The 18,827-nt window shown below is 48.2% G+C and overlaps 1 protein-coding gene across 2 annotated transcripts in view; it reads right to left on the reverse strand.

Annotated features, from left to right (window-relative positions):
- Nucleotides 1-215: 215 nt before the first annotated feature.
- The window catches only part of XDH (xanthine dehydrogenase), a 59,598-nt gene continuing 40,986 nt past the window's right edge, over nt 216-18,827 (reverse strand). The window contains exons 25-36 of one of the 2 annotated variants that reach the window (XM_036119133.2): nt 14,975-15,166; nt 14,629-14,774; nt 13,753-13,834; nt 13,100-13,195; nt 11,693-11,821; nt 10,952-11,026; nt 9,242-9,294; nt 7,407-7,521; nt 6,603-6,668; nt 5,018-5,206; nt 3,434-3,610; nt 216-1,951 (exon numbers count right to left, since the gene is read on the reverse strand). In XM_036119133.2, the coding sequence (XP_035975026.2) occupies nt 1,901-1,951; nt 3,434-3,610; nt 5,018-5,206; nt 6,603-6,668; nt 7,407-7,521; nt 9,242-9,294; nt 10,952-11,026; nt 11,693-11,821; nt 13,100-13,195; nt 13,753-13,834; nt 14,629-14,774; nt 14,975-15,166 (1,371 nt within the window). In that variant the 3' untranslated portion in view covers nt 216-1,900. Of the gene's footprint in view, nt 1,952-3,433; nt 3,611-5,017; nt 5,207-6,602; nt 6,669-7,406; nt 7,522-9,241; nt 9,295-10,951; nt 11,027-11,692; nt 11,822-13,099; nt 13,196-13,752; nt 13,835-14,628; nt 14,775-14,974; nt 15,167-18,827 lie in introns of those variants that run through there. The other variant, XR_013441641.1, reaches the window with a different exon arrangement.

Consider the following 18,827-nt stretch of genomic DNA (forward strand, 5'->3'; position numbering starts at 1 on the left):
CCTTTGAAGACACTCCGACTACACGGAGATCCTCGGTCAGTTTCCTGGTAACTAACCCCAGATGCAGCGCTGCAGGGCCCGCTGAGGCTTTGGTTTCATGTCCGGTCTTCCACCGCCCTCTGCAGGTCGCAGTGGGATACTGCAGGCAGTGTTGGCCGCATTCCTTGTGCAATACCAGGAAGACCAAGCACCGTCCCCTTATAGACTTCAGACAGTTTTGTGTTTTTTAAAGATTTTATTTATTTTATTTTGACAGAGAGAGAGAGAAAGCACAAGCAGGGGGCAGAGGGAGAAGCAGGCTTCCTGCGGAGCAAGGAGCCTGATGTGGGACTCGATCCCAGAACTCTGGGATCATGACCTGAGCCCAAGGCAGATGCTCAACTGACTGACTCCAGACAGTTCACAGATTAAGATGGCAGGGTGAGGCCAGGTGTCTGAGAGAACAGCCTCTCAGCATAACACAGTGATGTATAGCTCACAAAGCACCTGCTTGTTGGATTTTCACAACCATTCTGCCTTGCCTCTGTTCCTAAGCTCAGAAGAAAATTCACAGTCATTGTGTAGTCCTTGCAGGCTCACTAATGACAGCACACATCTCAGTCTTAGGCTAGTGTCCTAATGTCCTAGAACATTCCAGAAAGTCAATGAAATGGACATGCATGGATCTCCAAGTAAATATCAGTTCAATCTCTAATGTTCTTTACTCTTACTGTGGTGTAAAAGAGCTGGCTTATCCAGAATACTCTGAGGAAGGGAATTTTGTAAGAAAGTGTGTGGGGCACCTGGGTGGCTAAGTCGCGATGAATCACTTGTTGCAGCAACTAGACAGATGTTTGCTCCTCTCCTGTTCTCTTTACCAACCTCAGGAACTTGGGAGAATCAAAGCAGGATTCATTAAGCCCAGAAAGCACATCACAGTAAGGAAGCCAAGTCTCTGATAGCTGCAGATCCCTTATATAACTGGAGTTTTCAGGTCATATATTTATAGACTTTTGGAGCTGGAGAAGGCCTTAGAGATTATTCCAGTCTAATCCTTTCATTCTGCAGTAAAATGAAGCACAGAAAAAGAAATGACAGACCAAGGTCACACAGATACACAGCTGGGATGAGAACCCAGGCTCCTTGACTGTTACTCCTCTGGCTGATCTTGATTTTGGTAGCATGATTTCTAGATGGAAATTACTCTGGCTTCCACTGAAGATTTTTCAACCTGATTTTTTTTTTTTTTAACGTACAAAGGGGAAGAGAAAGAAACCTAGCATGATGTAGGTGCTCAATAATTGGGTTGGTTGGTTTTGATGGTATAGAATAATTTACTTTCTGCCACTTAACAAGATCAGATTCAATTAACCTTGAATTTGTTTCATTGTTCGTTTTCTTCAATGACCCAAAGGTGGTTAGAGGTTTGAATCTCACCCCACTGTCCCACTGCAAATTGGAGTATGGATCTGAGGTTATAATATGATGTTCATTGGTTTGAAGGGGAGGCTTTCTGAGGACGGCACGTGGATTTAGAATGTAAGCTTCCGGAGGTTTGTGGGCATCCTCCTTGAAGGACAGACACTGTCAGCACCCGAGGTTATGCAGCCTGTGAGTTAGGATTATGGCACAAATACTTCTTAAACCTATTTTAAATGCATGATTAAAACAGACATAAAAAGATTCTAATTGCGTATTAGTTACATTAGTTACAGTTCTGAATTGGCTTATCATTAAGTTTGCAAAGCAGATTTTTGATCAACATCTTCCAGTGCATTCAGTGTTCTTCCAAACACCATCCTGATGAATCAAGCATCATCATCCCATGACTTGTATAGGCATGTCATGTTCTGCAGGGAATGTCCCACGCTCCATGGAAGCTCCAGTGTCGCATAAGAAGGCTCTGCTTGGGGCTTTCTCTTCAGACCCTCACAGACCAGGGCTTACAGTTTTCTGGTACACCAGTGACACACTAGGAAGGAATGGCAGAGAACTCATTGCCAGGGTCTTCCCATAGCACAGGACGTGTGACCCCCTCAGATGCACATGCCCCCTCCGACCGCTGCCAACCCCCACTCCAAGACCAAACACCCCTCTGCAGTCCCAGCTGTTGGAAGTGCCCCCAGGGCAGGACCCCTTAATTTCCTAGTCATTCATTTATTTTTGCTAAGCACTTTCCATGTGGAAATCTTTGCTTTAGGTCTGGGGACCCAGAGGGGCTCATTAAATCAGTGAGTTCTGCATCGGACTGTTTGCAAGGAGCTAACTTGCAGCCTGTGTAAGCTTACGGGGAGCCACATAGCACCTCACTTCCCAGGGAATGGAGTTTTGGGGAACTGTCAGCATCGTGGCCATGGTGGGAAGGTTCTGGGTTGTGGGAAGATTGCTGCAGAGCTGTGGGCATTCCTCACTGCCTGGAAGCTCCACACATAATCTGGTGGTTCTTACCCCATAGCTGAAGCTACTGGCAGAGGAGGGTGGCCTACCTGGGGTCCCGTCGGCCTCCCTCACCCTCAGTGCTGTGGCCTGGGATGGCAGGTCTGCCTGCTCTGGAGACTCTCCTGGACCCTCCCCATCCCTGGAACACTTTGGGTCCATGAGTACCCATTTCACATCTAAACCCAAACCCCAAAAGGCCTATCAAATCTGCTATCAAACGCCCGGGAGGAAATCCAACTTGGGTTGGCAGGAAGAGCCGGGTCCTGCTAAGTCAGCAGAGACAGCTGCGGCAGAGGCAGCTAGAGAGTCCTGTGTGTGCGGCGCCCACTTCAGCTCAGCTCAGGGGCAACGGCGAGGAAACTGTCCTGCACAGTCTTCTTTTGCCAGGCATTGCCCACTACAAGTACCTTCTAGGGGCTTCCCAAAATGATTCCAATGGCCACAGAACTCCTGCTACATTCTGCAACGTACACTGACATAGTAACCAATCGCCCTGTAACACGATCACCTGGTTTCCTGCAAGACCGCCAAGTCTTCCCGGGCACCCACACGTGCCCGCCTCAGCCTGGCCCACAGCCAACCACAGGACAAATGTGCTGCCTCCAGTTCATTCATTAACTCCCCTTTTTGTCTCCGGCTCCATAGTACTCACACAGTGGCCTTCACAAAGAAGGGTCTCAAGAGTGCCAGGGATGGACACGAGAGATTAGGCTCTTGGGGACCTTTATCCATCACCCTCGTCTTCATGGGAAACAATGAAATCGTGGGTGATAGCTGTGTACCAAAGAGCCCTCTTTCCTCGGAGAAGGCCCAGCTGCAAGCGGCAGCTTTAAGGGGATTTCTTGCTGTTTTCCAGCAAGTTCGAGGGGGTGCCTCAATGGCAGAAGGAAGGCAACATGGACCCAAGGCTGCCCAGTGGAGAGAGAGAGCCTGGCATCCCACTGTCCTCTCTGTAGTGCTCAGGCCTCTGCCCCAGCCTCCCCCAGACTGAGTGGGCGCTCCAGGGGCCTCATACCAGGGTGGTGAACCTGTCCACACAGGCGTTGCGGATCTTCTCTGGGGTGGCGGGGCTGTCGAGCCGGAAAAGCTTCTCCATCTTACAATCTGGGTTCTTAGTTCGAGCTGCATGGATGGCGTCTTTGATGGCAAAGAAGATAGAAGCTGCCAGGAAGAGGGGCGGCTCCCCGACGCCCTGGGCACACAGAGCGCAGGACAGGGAATCAGGCAACGGGACCCCAGCCTCCACACCCGGAGGGCTGGTGACGCCGGGAACCCCAGCCAGCACCAGCAGGCCGCACCCAGTAAGGCAGGGAGGATGGTCAAAATTCCTCAGGGGCAGAGAACAAGCAACCCTAGTAAATGATTCAACCTCATTGGCATATTTCTTTTAACTCTCACTATGTGATTTTCTCTGATGCCATCATGCAAACAAAATGCCATCATGCAAATAAAATGTACCATTAAAAGTTGTGTTAAATACTTATATTTTATGGACAAAAATGTGTGACATGAATTTTGACCCTTTCCTCACAGTTATGAGGCTAGGGGACTCATCTACCTGCGACTCTGCCCACATTTGCAGGCACCATCATCATATTTACAGGCAACAGCATCGTCCGGAATATAGGCATCATGACCAACAGGAATTAAACATCTTCTAGCAGAGGTTGTTCTGTCCCCGGAAGCTCAGAAACTTCCCACAGAGACACGGTCACTCTGCTTCCCCACCCCTCGAAGGACAGATAACTGCTTCCCACATCAGGCAGCAAGCCTCAGAAACTGCCTGTATGAAAATCACTAGGGACACTTGTTAAAAACGCACATTCCAGGGCCCTACCCTGTCTACTACTGAATCAAAATTTCTAGGGATGGGCCCCACAGAGCTGCATTTTTATCATGCGTCCGCAGTAATCCTGATGCGTGCCACGGCGTGAAAGTCGATGGCAAGGATCAGAGTGTCCAGCCCCAAGCACAGTAAGTAAACCATGAGACGAGCAAATGGGTGTGTTTCACTGGTTACAAGTGATCATCTGTCTTCCTTCTTAGATCCAGGACTATATCAATCAGCTTATTTGATTTTCAACCATTTTTTCATCCTTACTGGGGACAGCAAGGAAATAGAGGATGGCTACAATCCTTCAGGCATGCAGATCAAGTTTAAGGTCAGATGCCAGCCACTGAAGGGGGAAACGGGTTTGCGTGGAGGTGTTGCCCGATCTGCAATGGACAGGCTATTCTTGTGGGATGACTGGGAAGGGTGTGTATCTGCGGGATCATCTTGAGGACCAAGCATCAAGATGCACACCTGAGACATGGGTGGAGGTCAGGCCTTGACCTACAGGACTGGATTAAGGAATCCCTCTGAGTGCACCCAAGCGAGCTAGCTTTGACCACACAGAGGTGGTGTCATTCCAGTTGTTTTCTCAGGCAGGGACTGCCCACCCCTCTGCCATCCTCACCAAAACTAGTGTCAAGCCCTCTTGTCCTTCCACACGAGCCACCTGCAGACCCACAGGGTGGGTGGCTGGAGCCCCTCCTTCCCACCCGGAGCCTCCCCCAGTGCAGACCAGAAGGCAGCACAGACCCGGGGCAACGGTACCTTGGACGCATAGATGGCCTTCTTGTTGGGGCAGTCACGGAGCAGGGACACCCTGAACTCAATGGGGATGCTGCCAAACGCGGGGATCTTATAGGTGCTGGGGCCACGGGTGTGCAGGCTCCCCTCTGGGGAGTAGTGCAGCTCTTCCAGGGTGAAGAGGCCAAGGCCCTGCACAAAGGCCCCTTCCACCTGCAAGGCAGACAGAGACCACGGTCACTCTGCTTCCCCCCAAGGACAGATACTGCTTCCCACATCAGGTACCAAGCCTCACCTGGAGTGGGCCTGGAAAGAAGCTGAAGACAGCCCTCCACAGCCTACCTGGCTCCTGCCCATCTAGCTGGGCCTTTGCCAGGCATTGAGGTAGGCCAGGCAAAGGCATTAACACTGAAGGTTAGTTTTAGAATTGGGCAGCAATTCCAGAAGGGTCACACCGTGGAAGGCGTAATTTTTCACTAAAATCTGCTGCAGGGTGGGCGGAGCTGTTCCCTCCATGTCACTACTGGGGAAACGGCAACTTGGAGCTGAGAAGCAGGCTCCCAGGCTGACAGTTGCCCAACGTCCCTCAGGGGCCCACACGCGTCCTTGTGTGCCAAGTGGGACCATGCGCTTGCAGGCAGCCTCACGAGACAGGAGGAATTTCTGGGACCGTAGACTTAGGCTTTGTGAACTCCCAGCCCTGCCTGCCCTCTGGGAGAAGCAGTGCCCCTGCTGTGGGCTTACGGACCTCTCCGAGGGCACCTGCCACGCTCTGTGGGCCCACACGTCTGGTCCCCCAGCCTCCCTGCTCACCACGAAACTCGGGGGGCCCTCCGCCAAACACGTGTGTTCTCCCAACCAGGTGCTCATCATCTCTGGGTCCGAGGCACCGAGCTCAGTGCCTGCCTCCAGGAGGGGCTCCCCCAGTGGTTGTGGAGTGAATTAATGAACACAGCGACTAATGACTAAGTTTCCGTATACTCAGTAACTGTCCATTTTTGAGAAATACAACTTATATTTTCTACCAGATGCTCAGTACTCCAGTTCTCGATGCCTCCCTCTGTCTCCTGTTCCACCTATCCTCCCCAACACTCTCATATTTTCCAAAAGTGATTTTCTTCGAGCCATCCCTTTGGTCCTCTTGACTGAACCCATGTCTTCTGCCCCAGTGTTCTCTAGCATTCCATTGACGTTTACTTCCTAGAGGACAAAATGCATCCTGGGTGTAAGAGGTACGAGGAGGGAGAAGCTCCTCTGGCCTCAGACCCCACTGCCTGCACACCAATCCCAGACTCAATCTCCATTCCACAGTGTGCCCCTTCTCACACTGTGCATGTGTGCGTGCGTGCGCACCCAGTGTTTGCACCATTCATCATCTTGTCCTCTGAGGTGTGAGTGCCCTTTCCAGAACCTACATTCATGTGTCTTCTACCTCAAGAGGTGGGTGTGCTCTCATCAATCTAACTCCTGCTGAGGGAGACTCACATGGTACCCTGGTCAGACCTGCTTTACAATTATGTTGGACAAAATGCGGTTGGCTGGTGACCCTAGGAGAAGGGACACGCCCGTGGCTGAGTCCATCACCACTCTGGTCACCCATGTGCCTTACCTGTCCAATGTCAATGGCAGGGTTCAGACTGGAGCCGACATCCATGACAATGTCGGTGCGGAGGTTCTGAAGTGGGGAGGAGAATGAAAAAGCAGGGTGAGAAGAAAGGAAGGTGTGGGATGATAATGGGCCTTGGCGACCCTTAAATTACTGTGTCAACCAAACAGCACTTTCAGAAGCGGAGTGCCCCGGGCATGCTCAGTTGGCACTGGCATTGTTGATGCTCAAGTTTGAGTTGGGGCCAGCTGGGCAGGGCACGGCAGTGGCCACGGTCTCCTGGTGAGCATGAGTCACCGTGCACACACCTCCGCATCAGTGGGAAGGCCAGGTCCCAGGTCCCTGGACTCTGAACCCGGGTCTGGGTTGATCGTATCAGGAAGGGAACATGGGCTGATTCCAGCTTGAGCCCCATTTCTGTAGGACCTGTGAGCTAATAATGGTGTTTGCCTTTTTAAATGACAAAAATAAAAGGAATATGGTGCGACACGTGAAAATTATATGAAATTCACAGCCAGCGCGCACAAACCACTTCGTAGGGGAACATGGCCGTGCCCGTTCGTTTGCATTCGTCTGTGGCTGTTCTCATGCTTCGGGGATGGGGCAGAGGATTGAGGCAGAGTCTTTGGGGCCTAGAAAGCTTCAAATATTTGCTCACCGGTCCTTTCTAGGAAGTTTGCCAGGCTGTGATGTCCAACTTATTATTTTCCGCCAAAAAGTGTGCTCTATCAGTTCTTGGTGTTTGCAATTCACTTGTTTCTCCTCTCTTCCCCCTAACCTAGTGCAAAGGTTTTGCAAACTCCTTACTTTGTGATCCCCTGTTAAGCAGTCAATTTCCACTTCGGAGCAAGCCACCCCATAGGAGAAGTAGTGGAAGGGATTCCCTGAGTTAGTCTCAAAGCTGTAGCCGAGGTTGGGTGTCCTGGGGAAGAAAAGAGAAAACATTGCACATGTGTTAAGATGAGCATCCCCCCACACCATACACACACACACACACACACACACACACACACACACACAAGCTTGACCCACAAAATCCTAAGACTCCAAAGGTTTTATTTTTTCATTCAGCTGTTCTTCATAAAAGTCCATGTGTTTTTAATACTTTGAACCTGTTAATGAAATCCAGGGTTGCAGAGCATTCTGCCTCCTGTCTGCTCAATTGTGCCCAAGGCCCTTGTGTGAATCATTCTGTACAGCCGAGCGGCGGAGAGCATCAGTGTGCTGCCCTCTATGTGGTAGAAACAGGGGATACATTTGCCCAAGCTCACGAAGGACATGAAGGCCACGCTCCAAAGGATCTGCTGAATTGGAATTCAAGGTCTCAGAACCAGAGATCCTGCCTGGACCGCCTCCTGGGCTGCTCACCTTTCTCCAGGTGAGAGCTGAGATCAGCATCTCATGCCTCTTTAACCACTTGCCTGCATTACTCCTTGGCTACGGGCCCCTTCTCAGTTGCAACAAATGACTTGAGGAAAGTGTTATTGATAAAAGCAAATGCTCTCTTATATTCTTTCTTCTTTAATCCTGAGTATCTTACACAATTCCAGGTTCACATGAGTCATACGTGTGTGTGTGCATCTTCTCACACCCGGAATTAATAGTCCCCCGTACCCATGTTTTTCTATGCATGACACAGAAAACTGTGAGCTGATGGGATCAGAATCTCCATGAACACAAAACCAGCACAGAGCTGAGGGAAAAGACTTCTCCCAGGAGAACCTGCCACCTTCTCTGACCTCTGATTTCACCATCTTCACTTGGGTGTTCCTTTATATTACCCAGTTTTATCAACTCTGAAAATGAAGCAAGAACTTCTGAGAAAATCTGCACGTGTGCATGTTTGCACAGGTCAAGTATCACATAACCCAGGGAGCACTGGCAAAATGTAACTTTGCCTAAAATACATATTGAACTATTTCTCCAAACCCATTGATGTGTGAAAGAAAAGGTCCTAGTTCAACTTCCCAGAGAAAGCTAGAATGTTATGGCTGGTAGGAAATATAATCGCATCTTTTTACAACCTCGGAATCAGATTGGCACTTTACAATCTCAGAATCAGATTGGCATGGTCTCTAGCTCTTCATGCTGCTACTGAATTTCAAAGTAGCTGAAGGTATGTGCTCTTTTCCAAATCTCACTTTCAGCTCCACTGAATTCTGCATTTTGTAACGAGACCACGTGCTCTAAATCCTCCTGTGGTTTTTCCAAGGAAAGCCTCCATGCAGAAATCCAACGCATGGTACAGAGGAACATACACGGGTAACTCTGCCCCTGGTTCTAGGAGAACGCCCAGGGAGGGGTGGCTGGGGATGGTCCAACTATGTCATCAATGAGGATAACAGGCTCAGAGAGATCCCTGATTTCTCCAAGTGCAACAATACACTTCCAGACCAGAACTAGAGCGCAGGTCTTCGGATATGGCAGCTCATGTTTTTGCCTCCTTGGCACATAGACTGGTGATGCTGGGTATCTTAGAGCATCTTCAGAGTGAAATTAGCAGCAGTCCATTGAAGAGATACGAGTTTCAGGGGAACTGCTCTCTCCTGACCAAAGGCTGAGAGCATTCGGTGCAAGAGGGGACCTCAGAGGTTAGGATGACAACGCATGGTGAGGCGAGCTGACACCAGCTCCATACTTACTTATAAAACCCAGTTGCAGACAAGCTCACTGCATCAAGGTAGGCAGCTGAGACCTGAGGAGAGGAGATAGCCAACAGGAAGGGCTGAGCATGGTTTCCAGAATCCCTGCCCCAGCACTAAGATTTGACAGGTTCACCCTCCTCATCTGGAAGCTGACCAACTCTGTGAACCACAGCTTGCCTCACACACTCACTGCATTGAGGAGACTGCACCGGAAGCCTGGGGGCTACAGCACCCTCTCAGCTGGTCTTTGGCCTTCGAGTAGCCTCCCCACCCTGCCGGGGAGCCCAGCCCAACCACAATGAACATCTTAATGTACCACACTGCCCACGTCACCCCCCTGCTCTAGAGCTTTGGATGACTCCCTATTGTCTCTAGAGCACATGCTTGACATTTAGGACCCCAATGTTCTCTCTGGTTTCAGGTCGCACACACATCATGACCGCACCAGCCAAACTCAAGTGTCAGCTCTCTCCCAGCCCCCTCCGTATCCCCACAGCTCTACACCTTCATTCACACGGTTCCTCCACCGTATCTGCCCAAATCCTTTTCTCCCCTCAACGTCCAGCTCAAGCTTGCCTCTCCATGTCTCTGTGCTGAAATCCAAACTACCAAAATCAACCTAGATTCATATGGTATTTACGTGTGTGGTATCTGTGAGTGTGGGAAGGGAAGAGGAGGTCAGTCACATGAGGCACAGTAAGGTGAGGGGATCTGAGAGAAATAGCTTATTTTCTTTGGGTCTGTTGAGGGAAACGTATACTATCTGACTGGGTCATGTGTGGGCTCATGCTACATGTTACCATTGTGCCCACTTTTCCCACCCCAACTCTGGGAGATGATAAAGACGGGCTGTCACTGAGGTGTCTGCTTGTTGGAAGAGATGCAGTCTCCCGCCAGAGAGAGACATCCTTGTGGCTTCCCTCTGAGGGTTCCCGACACACAGCCTCCAAACCAGAAACCAGAGAACTGGGCTCCTTCTTATTATGAGTGCTTGCCTGTCACTTCTAAAACCACAGGAATGAGGGCGCCTGGGTGGCTCAGTTGGTTAAGCGATTGCCTTCGGCTCAGGTCATGATCCTGGAGTCCCGGGATCGAGTCCCGCATCGGGCTCCCTGCTCAGCAGGGAGTCTGCTTCTCCCTCTGACCCTCCCCCCTCTCGTGCTCTCTCTCGTTCTCTCTCAAATAAATAAAATCTTTAAAAAAGAAAAAAAATAAATAAAAAAATAAAACCACAGGAATGATATAAACTCCTGGGTAATGTCTTTTTCCCCCACTCCTTCACAGACGGAGCCTCAGTGGACCCAGACTCCAGAGCTGCTAGCGGCAGCCCTCTGACAGCAGGAGGTTTGAAGAAAACCAGGCTCATCAAGACTGAGGATGAGCGGGGTGTGGAACCAGGCCCGAGTGAGGCACATTCAGCAGTCACCCCACCTTCTGAGGCTCAGGGCAGCCAATCCCCCAGCCCCCACAGGGTTGTCAAGATCCTGGATCAAAATTTTTCCTCAGGTGCCTTCCTTCAACTATGAAAACCACAGACCAGGGGGCCCAGCAAGGTGGAGCATTTCCTTGTCCTGTGAAACCATACACACCACTTCAGCTTCTCTGCCTGTGACTAGACCATGACCCTATTCCTGCAGCAGGAGGGACAGAGAGCCTGCCTTTAATGTCTCTCATTTTCAAAAGCAACTTGGATCAGCTCAGACTTACCCATTCTTCCCAGGTGCCAGTAGGATTCTTTTTCTTGAAGGGTTCCAGCCTTTTCAGGATGGTCTGACAAGCTTCCTAAGAACACATCCACCACATACCAGACATATGAATCTTCTGCATTTCCTGGCCCAGGCAAAACCCCAAGGACCTCAGCGAGGCCACCTCCAAGTAATGCTGTGCCATTCAGATAGCCTTTCCACCTTCTCAGGAATGACTGAGACCCGGGGTGGAAGCCACAAGACCCCGCCAAAGGAAACAGCACTGACCCTTGCTGGGAGAACACCCAGTTCTTAGGCTACAGAAGATGAAATATTTGAGGGTTCTCAAAGGAGATGATTTCTCCCATCAAACCGTTTTCTTAATTACATCCCTCACGTGGAAAGAGAAGCAAGTGAGTCTGACCTGGCCAACGCCAAAATCCAATTCCAATCTCAGTCCATAGTCTTACAGCCAGTTCTAATGCTGGGGAGTATCTTTCCAGAACGCTCCCTGTGACCCTCCAAATCTCCTCCCCATCCTACACTCATCCTTCTTGGCTTTAATGGAAGCGATTATGGCTCTTAGGTATCTCTTTCAGCTTGGTGTCAGGAGGAAGAGCATTCTCCTGGATAAGAGAGCCAGGGCATGGCCACAGCCCAAGAGCCTACGAGGACCATTCCAGCTCCCACCCCAGGGTTCTCTCTGGGCCCAAAGCCCTGGGCTGGCCCTCAGCTCTGGTGGCTGCCCAGGCTCCTTACTTACATAGATAGCCTGTCCGTTGAGGTCAGAGCTGACGGAGGCGGCCGTGGGAGAGGTGTTCGGCACGGTGTTAGTGCTCGTCTCACTGATGTAAATCTTAGAGATGGGGATTTTCAGAGCTCTGCTGGCCACCTGGGAAAAGAGACAAGATCACCCTCTCAGGAAGGGGTTAGCACGGGGCTTGGATGCCTTCTTCCCAAGCCAGACTCAGGTTCGCTGTTGCAGGCAACAAAATAATTTTATAAACTATAATCCTATTGAGACTGGGATGTTTTCATACCTGTCTCAGTTTGAAGCAGAACTTTATGGATTGATTTTGTTGGATAAAAAAATTCATAAACCCAATGGTGACTCACAGCACTTTTTAAAGCTAACCTTGGTTTTTTATTTTTTAATTTTTTTTAAAGATTTTATTTATTTATTTGACAGAGAGAGATACAGCGAGAGCAGGAACACAAGCAGGGGGAGTGGGAGAGGGAGAAGCAGGCTTCCCGCCGAGCAGGGAGCCCGATGCAGGGCTCGATCCCAGGACCTTGAGATCATGACCTGAGCTGAAGGCAGATGCTTAAAGACTGAGCCACCCAGGTGCCCCTAACCTTGGCTTTTTTAAAAAAAATACAATTTGGCCAGTCCATGAGCCAAGCAGGTGTGCCAACTCTAATCCAGTTCCAATATCTGAGCTCCACTGTGTGGGGGAAACTGGCTACCTTTTTACCCACAACACACCCACTTATACACTGTTAGGGAAGGGCATCCAAAAGATGTGACCCCCAGTTGACCCTTGAGCTGGACCTGGGGGATCGGAGGCTCTTCACCCCTTCCCCTGTCCTTGGAATATGGGTTCCGCTTGCCTTTCCTGCTCCCAAAGGCTACTCCAAGGACACGGCCTCCAAGGATGATGATGTGGGGTTGCACACACCTGCACAGGACCTTAACTAAACCCAGTTAAGGCCTCTCTCTCTATGAACTTTTAAGACTCGGTGGGCAGGCGTGGGGATCATTCGTCTTGCCACCACCCAAGGCAAGTCTCTTCTATAAGTTCCTTTTGCTTATTAAAACTGTGACCTGCCAACCTGGGCCTCTTTTTTCTGTCTCTGAGTAAAGGGACCAGTGTCCGATCACACCCGGGAAGCTCCCCCAGGAGCTTGCAAACCAACACAATCACAGAGCCCTAGAATGTTGGCAACGGAAGTGACCTCAGGGGTCACCTGGTCAACCCCTTTGCACAGATGAGGAAACAGAGGCCAGGAGGGGAGAAGACTTGCCCATGACCTCATGCTGGCAGAGCCTGGGCCAGAGCTGGGGCCTGCTTCTCCTTCTGCTGTGCGCCGCGGCTCAGTGTCTCACCACGCCCTCCCTCCCCCGGACGCCACAGGGCCAGAGAGGGCTCCCAGTCTCCAGGTTGCTCACCTGGATCATCTTGGTGTGCAGGCCTTGGCCCATCTCCATGCCCCCGTGGGCCAGCAGCACAGAGCCATCTGTATACACATGAATCAGGGCTCCTGCCTAAGGGAATACAAGGACACCAAACACAAAATTCGGTAAATCCTAACTCAACTTGAGGCTTGGGACCAACGGTGCTGGAGCCCAGGAGGAAGAAAACCAGTGGCAGCATTTTGGATAGAAATCTTAGATGAAAACTGAAGCGGTATAAATCTTGGGATTTAATGATGTAGCCATTCAACAGTTTGTGAACATTTTCCTATTTCTCTACGTGTATCTCCCATCCCCAGAAGGAAGGAGGTCAAATAAATGTCTTTGTGTTCACTCTACGGATGAAGCCATAGGATCAGAAAGGCAGAGTAGCTGTCCGTGGCCCTACAACCAGGAAGAGTAAGAACTAGAAGTTGACCCCAGATCTCTGAGTCCCATGCTGCCCTCACGGACCTATGACATTCTGGACAAACCAGGAATATGCAAGTTCAACTTCATTTAAACAGCAGAGAGCCCTTCCACTCAGCTCTGTTACCAGGGACAATGGCCCTTCCCTTGCGATACTGCAGACAGAGGGGAAATGGGGCCCCAGCCCAGTGGAGAGGGACAAAATTATAAAAAGTAATTACCTGGTTCAGAAAAGGAATACTGAAGCTTATTCCAAACTTGGTAGGAATGATGCACAATCCTCTCTTCTTCCAACAATTCTCCCTGGAGAAAAAGGGAGATTCTCATAGAACCTTCTCTATCATGTTTGTGTCAGCTCATAGTTTCAGACAACATCTTTGCAAAATTGGAACAAGGCCTCCTTGGAGCTGCCCACATAGTACTTATCATAACTGAGTTATGCCCCACTTAGGTAAACCAAATGAGAAAAGTCGGATTTGGGTTCTGGGTCCTTCCGCACAGCCGAAGCAGGGCCCACCCCTGAGAGCCTGGACTTCAAAGTATTGTCACTTCCCCCCAGAGTGGAGTTGAGATGGGGTCAGGGTGCCCTGGTGATCTCGGACTGTGACTGTCCCAGGGATGAACTGTGCTCAGTGATGATACTGGTAACACCTCCTCGGGGCTTTCTACTTGGTTTTCTGGGTAAGTCAGTGAGGAAACAGAGCCAGTGTCATTATCCCCATTGCGCAGATGTTGAAACTGAGGCCCAAGTTGATGGAGTGACGGCAAGGTCACATTTATAGATTCATGTCAGAGGCAGACGTATAACTGTGGTGTTCTGAGTTCTGGGCCGGTGTGCCCCTAAGGTGGACAAATGCATAAAGACGAACCATACTGATGGGCTATGATGCTGAGGGCAGGCTGGAAGCCTATCTGCTCCCAGACTCAACATCATTTCAGGATCTTAAAGAGATGGCTACAAAAGGGGCAGCACTCAGCACTCCCACAAGTTATCTGTTAAATTCTTAGCCTGGTGTTCTGAGTTCAGCAAAGAGGCTGCAGAATAGGAGACCTGAGAGAGCACCAGAACACTGGACTCCTCCCCTCCCCGTGCTTACTCATTGAACTTGTCAATCTCACTCCTCCGGGCGTGATACTGAGAGCTTGCGAGGCACTCATCCCAGCACCTGGACAAGGTGAACGCCTCAAGCTTCTGGTTGAAGTGTGTCAGGTCCCCTTCCTTATACAGGTTTTTCCTCCGCACCTTTGCAAGGAGAGAGAGACACTGAGGGCTCGCTGGTGGCAAGGGATGAAGGGGTACAACCTCAAGTTAAGTTTCTGACCCCCTCCACAGCACCTGCCTCTCCTCTGCCCCCCTGGGAGATGCCCAAGACACAAAGCCACTGTCCCCTCAAAGTAGGTTAACCCCTCTGACCCGCGCCACCAAACTCCCAGCTGACTCACTTCCTCTGCAGGCAGCCCGCAGGTCAGAGCGACTTCACTCATCCAATACTCGGCAATGAGCATCCCCTGGGGCCCCCCAAAGCCCCGGAAGGCTGTGTTGGAGGGCAGGTTGGTCTTGCAGAGCCGCCCAGTGCCCAGGATGTTGGGGATTTTATAACCGTTGTCCATGTGGAATAGGGCTCGTTCCATTATCTGGAGCAGAAGAAACCAAAATGGGAGAGAAGAATGCGCCAATGTCATTGGCTCCTCAAAAAAAGGACTTCAAGGGCTGCACCCTCTTTGTCTTTCCCAGCCCTGCTTGGCCCCTCAGGCCCAAGTTACTTCTTCCCTGGTATGCAACCCAGGACTCCTGACTGGGCTCCCAGCCTCTGTGTCTCTCCATCCTCTAACCTACTCCTCAAACGAAAATATAAGGTCATTTCAGCTCAACCACTTGCTTAAAAATGCCCCTTACTCTCTTTGGAATGAAGTCTGTATATCTTTCAGCATGGAATTCAAGACTCTTTATGACCTTCCCCCAGTGTATTCTTTATCCTCTGACTATACATATGTTCCTCTTACCTGGTATGCCTCTCCTCACCTTACCCACCTACTACCTAACATCCTCATTCAGCTCCTCCCTGGGGAAGCCCTTCCCAAACTCTCCAGTTAGGATTGATCACTTGCCTCTTCCAAAAAAAATAGGTGACCTTATGAATTAATTTTAAAGTAGTTCGTATTCCCATTAGAGTTGTATGGCAAACAATTTCAAGAGTCAAATACTTCTGTAAGTTTGTGTTATGCAAAACAGCAACCCCCACTTTCCTTCTTTCTACTCCACTTACAGTTCTCCTAGCTCATTCTTTAGCAGCTCTTTACACTAACTTCCACATCTCTAAATAATGCCTTACACTGAAACTTCTTGATGTTTTCAGTTGTAGATGCTTAGACTGTTTTCTTGTTACAGAAAAGGGGGATTTCATTCCCGCCTAATCCCCTTCCCCTGAAAACACATCACCTTCCTGTCCCCCGTCCTCCCCATATAGTTCTATTTGGATCTGATCAATAGTCAGTTTGATATCATCCGTAAACATTACTGACAGCTGAACCACATAGTTATACTATGATTACTTCTCTCTTTCTTGATAACATTTCTCCCCCCCTGGAGTTAACAATTATCTTTACTTTTTAATTTTCTTAGTTTTCTATGCAATTATTACTAATCAACTTAAAGTTTTCCCCAGTGCTAGAAATCTGCTCTCAAGATGTTTGAACACTTTAGACTTTCTAGCAGCCTTATCTTTTTAAAGAAATTGTTCCTGGAGCCTTCTGGTCGACTCCAATTTCAACGGGCAGCCCATTAGACCCACTGTTCAGCTGTTACCTTGGGATCTTCCTTTCACATTCATCCCAGATTGTCTTTGCCTCTCTCCATATTGAATCTCCCCTTCCTGGAACCCATATCTTCCCCTTTCCTAGTCATACACCCTTATTTTGTTGGAGTACATCTTTGAATATCTTCTCAAAAAAAAAAAAAAGTGTGTAGAGAGGAACATTTTTGAGACTTGCATGCCTGAAATGTCTTTCTGAAACTCTCATCCTTAATTAATGATTCGGCCGTATATAGGATTCTAGGTTGGAAATAGGTCTTCCAGTTTCCCTCAGCATTCTGAAGGCATTTTACTGGCACATCCTAGCTCTCCAGTATTGACAAATCCAATCAATGTCCTTCCAATTCTTGGAAACAGTTCTGCTTTTCTCCTTCCTGAAAATTGTAAAATCTTCTTTATCCCCAGGTCTCTCAAAGTTACCAATGATGTAACTTAGCATAGGTCTATTTTCCTTCATTGTGCTGGTTACTGGACGGGCTCTTTTAATCTCAAAATGTATGCCCATCAGTTTGGGGGGATTTCCTGAGTCACTTCCTGACAGTTTCCTCCTCTTTCTTGTTTCCATTCTTTCTCTCTGAAACTTTGATTATTTGGATCTCCTGGACGAGTCCTTGAATTTTGTTGTATCTTCTCTCCTATTTTTCCATATTTTTTGTCTTTACTTGGGGAGATTTGCTCAAGTTTCTTCCAACCCTTCTGCTTTCAGAGTTTTAATTCACCAGAGTTCATTTTTATTCTCTGACTGTTCCATTTTTATGGCATCCTATTCTTTCTTGAAGGTATAATAATTCATCTCTCTGATGAGACCAATGGCAGCTTTTATTTGTTTGTTTCATTTGGGGTTTGGTTTACTTCCCTGTGTATAGACTCTCTTTCCCACAGGTTGCTTTTTGTGTCTTTGGTTATTTCAGTCTTAGTCATCCTAGATGCTTTTAGTATGTCTCAATTAATTCCACTTTTGCTTTCCCTTAGCACTCTATCAACTTGTACTTCTATTTCATTTTGTCTTTTATTATCTGTCTCCCCCACCACACCGTGAACTTCCTGAGGGCAGAAACAATGCCGTATATTCTTCTTTATGTTGCCACTCTAGGCACTCAATAAATGTTTGCTGGATTGAATTTAAAAGCTTCTAAGATCTTTGGGGACAAGCACTGTATCTTTTTCAACCTGATTTTTCCTACAACACCAAGAGGCATGTGTTGCAAATGGTGAGAATGCTAAATGTGTTTCTTTTTTTTGAGACGTTTTCACACTAGATCTGAAGTGTGAAGTTTTCTAATTGAGCCAGTTAGCCCCTAGCAAAGAAGAGAGGCACAGGGGGTGCGGATTCATGGGAACTTCTGTTTTTCCTGAAATGTGACTTATTTTTACAAGAAGAATCTATGCATATATAACTAATATGGTTATAAAATTAAGATTTTTTAAAAATTATAAAAAGTAGTATCACAAAGGTAACTGTTAACTTTCAAAATTAACAAAAATACATGTCTACATAAGACTCAAAGGAGGGGCGCCTGGGTGGCTCAGTTGGTTGAGCATCTGCCTTCTGCTCGGGTCATGGTCCCAGGGTCCTGGGATTGAGCCCCACATCAGGCTCCCAGCTCAGCAGGGAGCCTGCTTCTCTCTCTCCCCTCTGCTTGTGCTTTCTCTCTCACACTTTCAAATGAATAAATAAAATCTTTAAAAAAATAAATAAATAAATAGCCTTTATCCATAAAGGCTAAACACTGGAAACAACTCAAATGCTCATCAAGTGGTGAATGGAAAACAAAATATGGTCTATCCATATGATGAAATATTATCAACAGAAAAGAATGAAGGACTAATGCATACTATAACATGGATGAACCTAAAAACTTTAATCTGAGATAAAAAGCCAGACACAAAAAATTACATAGTATATGAGTCTGTTTACATGAATCAACTACAAGAGGAAAATCTATAAAGACAGAAAGTAGACTGGTGGGTGTCTAGGCCTGGGGTTGGGTGGGGGTGAGAACAGGAGCAACTGCAAGAGATCACTTTGAAGTGATGAAAATGTTTGAAAACTAGATCATAATAATGGTTGCATGACTCTTTAAATTTACTAAAAACCATTAAATTATATACTTCAAATGGGTGAATTTTATGGTGTATAAACTATACTTCAATGAAACTGTTACTAAAAAAAAGAAATTCAATTCATTACTTAAAATTCAAACATCACAAAAATGTGTTATATAGGAAATGACAGTGAGTGCCCCCCCCCCTTTGTCCCACCCAATCATTGTTTAGTGTATGTTCTTTTGGAATCTTCCATGCATTATATATATATAATAGAGGCATATGTTAATTTTACATACACATACATGCAATATCACCAGACTATGCATCAAGTTTTGTAACTAACTTTGCTTGTTTGGCAAAGTATCTTGAAAAAGCAGGAAGGGTTTCCGATCAGGAAAGTAATATGATTATCTTTGTGCTTTAGAGATGAGCCA

Source organism: Halichoerus grypus, chromosome 10, assembly GCF_964656455.1.
Source record: "Halichoerus grypus chromosome 10, mHalGry1.hap1.1, whole genome shotgun sequence".
In the NCBI taxonomy this organism is placed as follows: Eukaryota; Metazoa; Chordata; class Mammalia; order Carnivora; family Phocidae; genus Halichoerus; species Halichoerus grypus.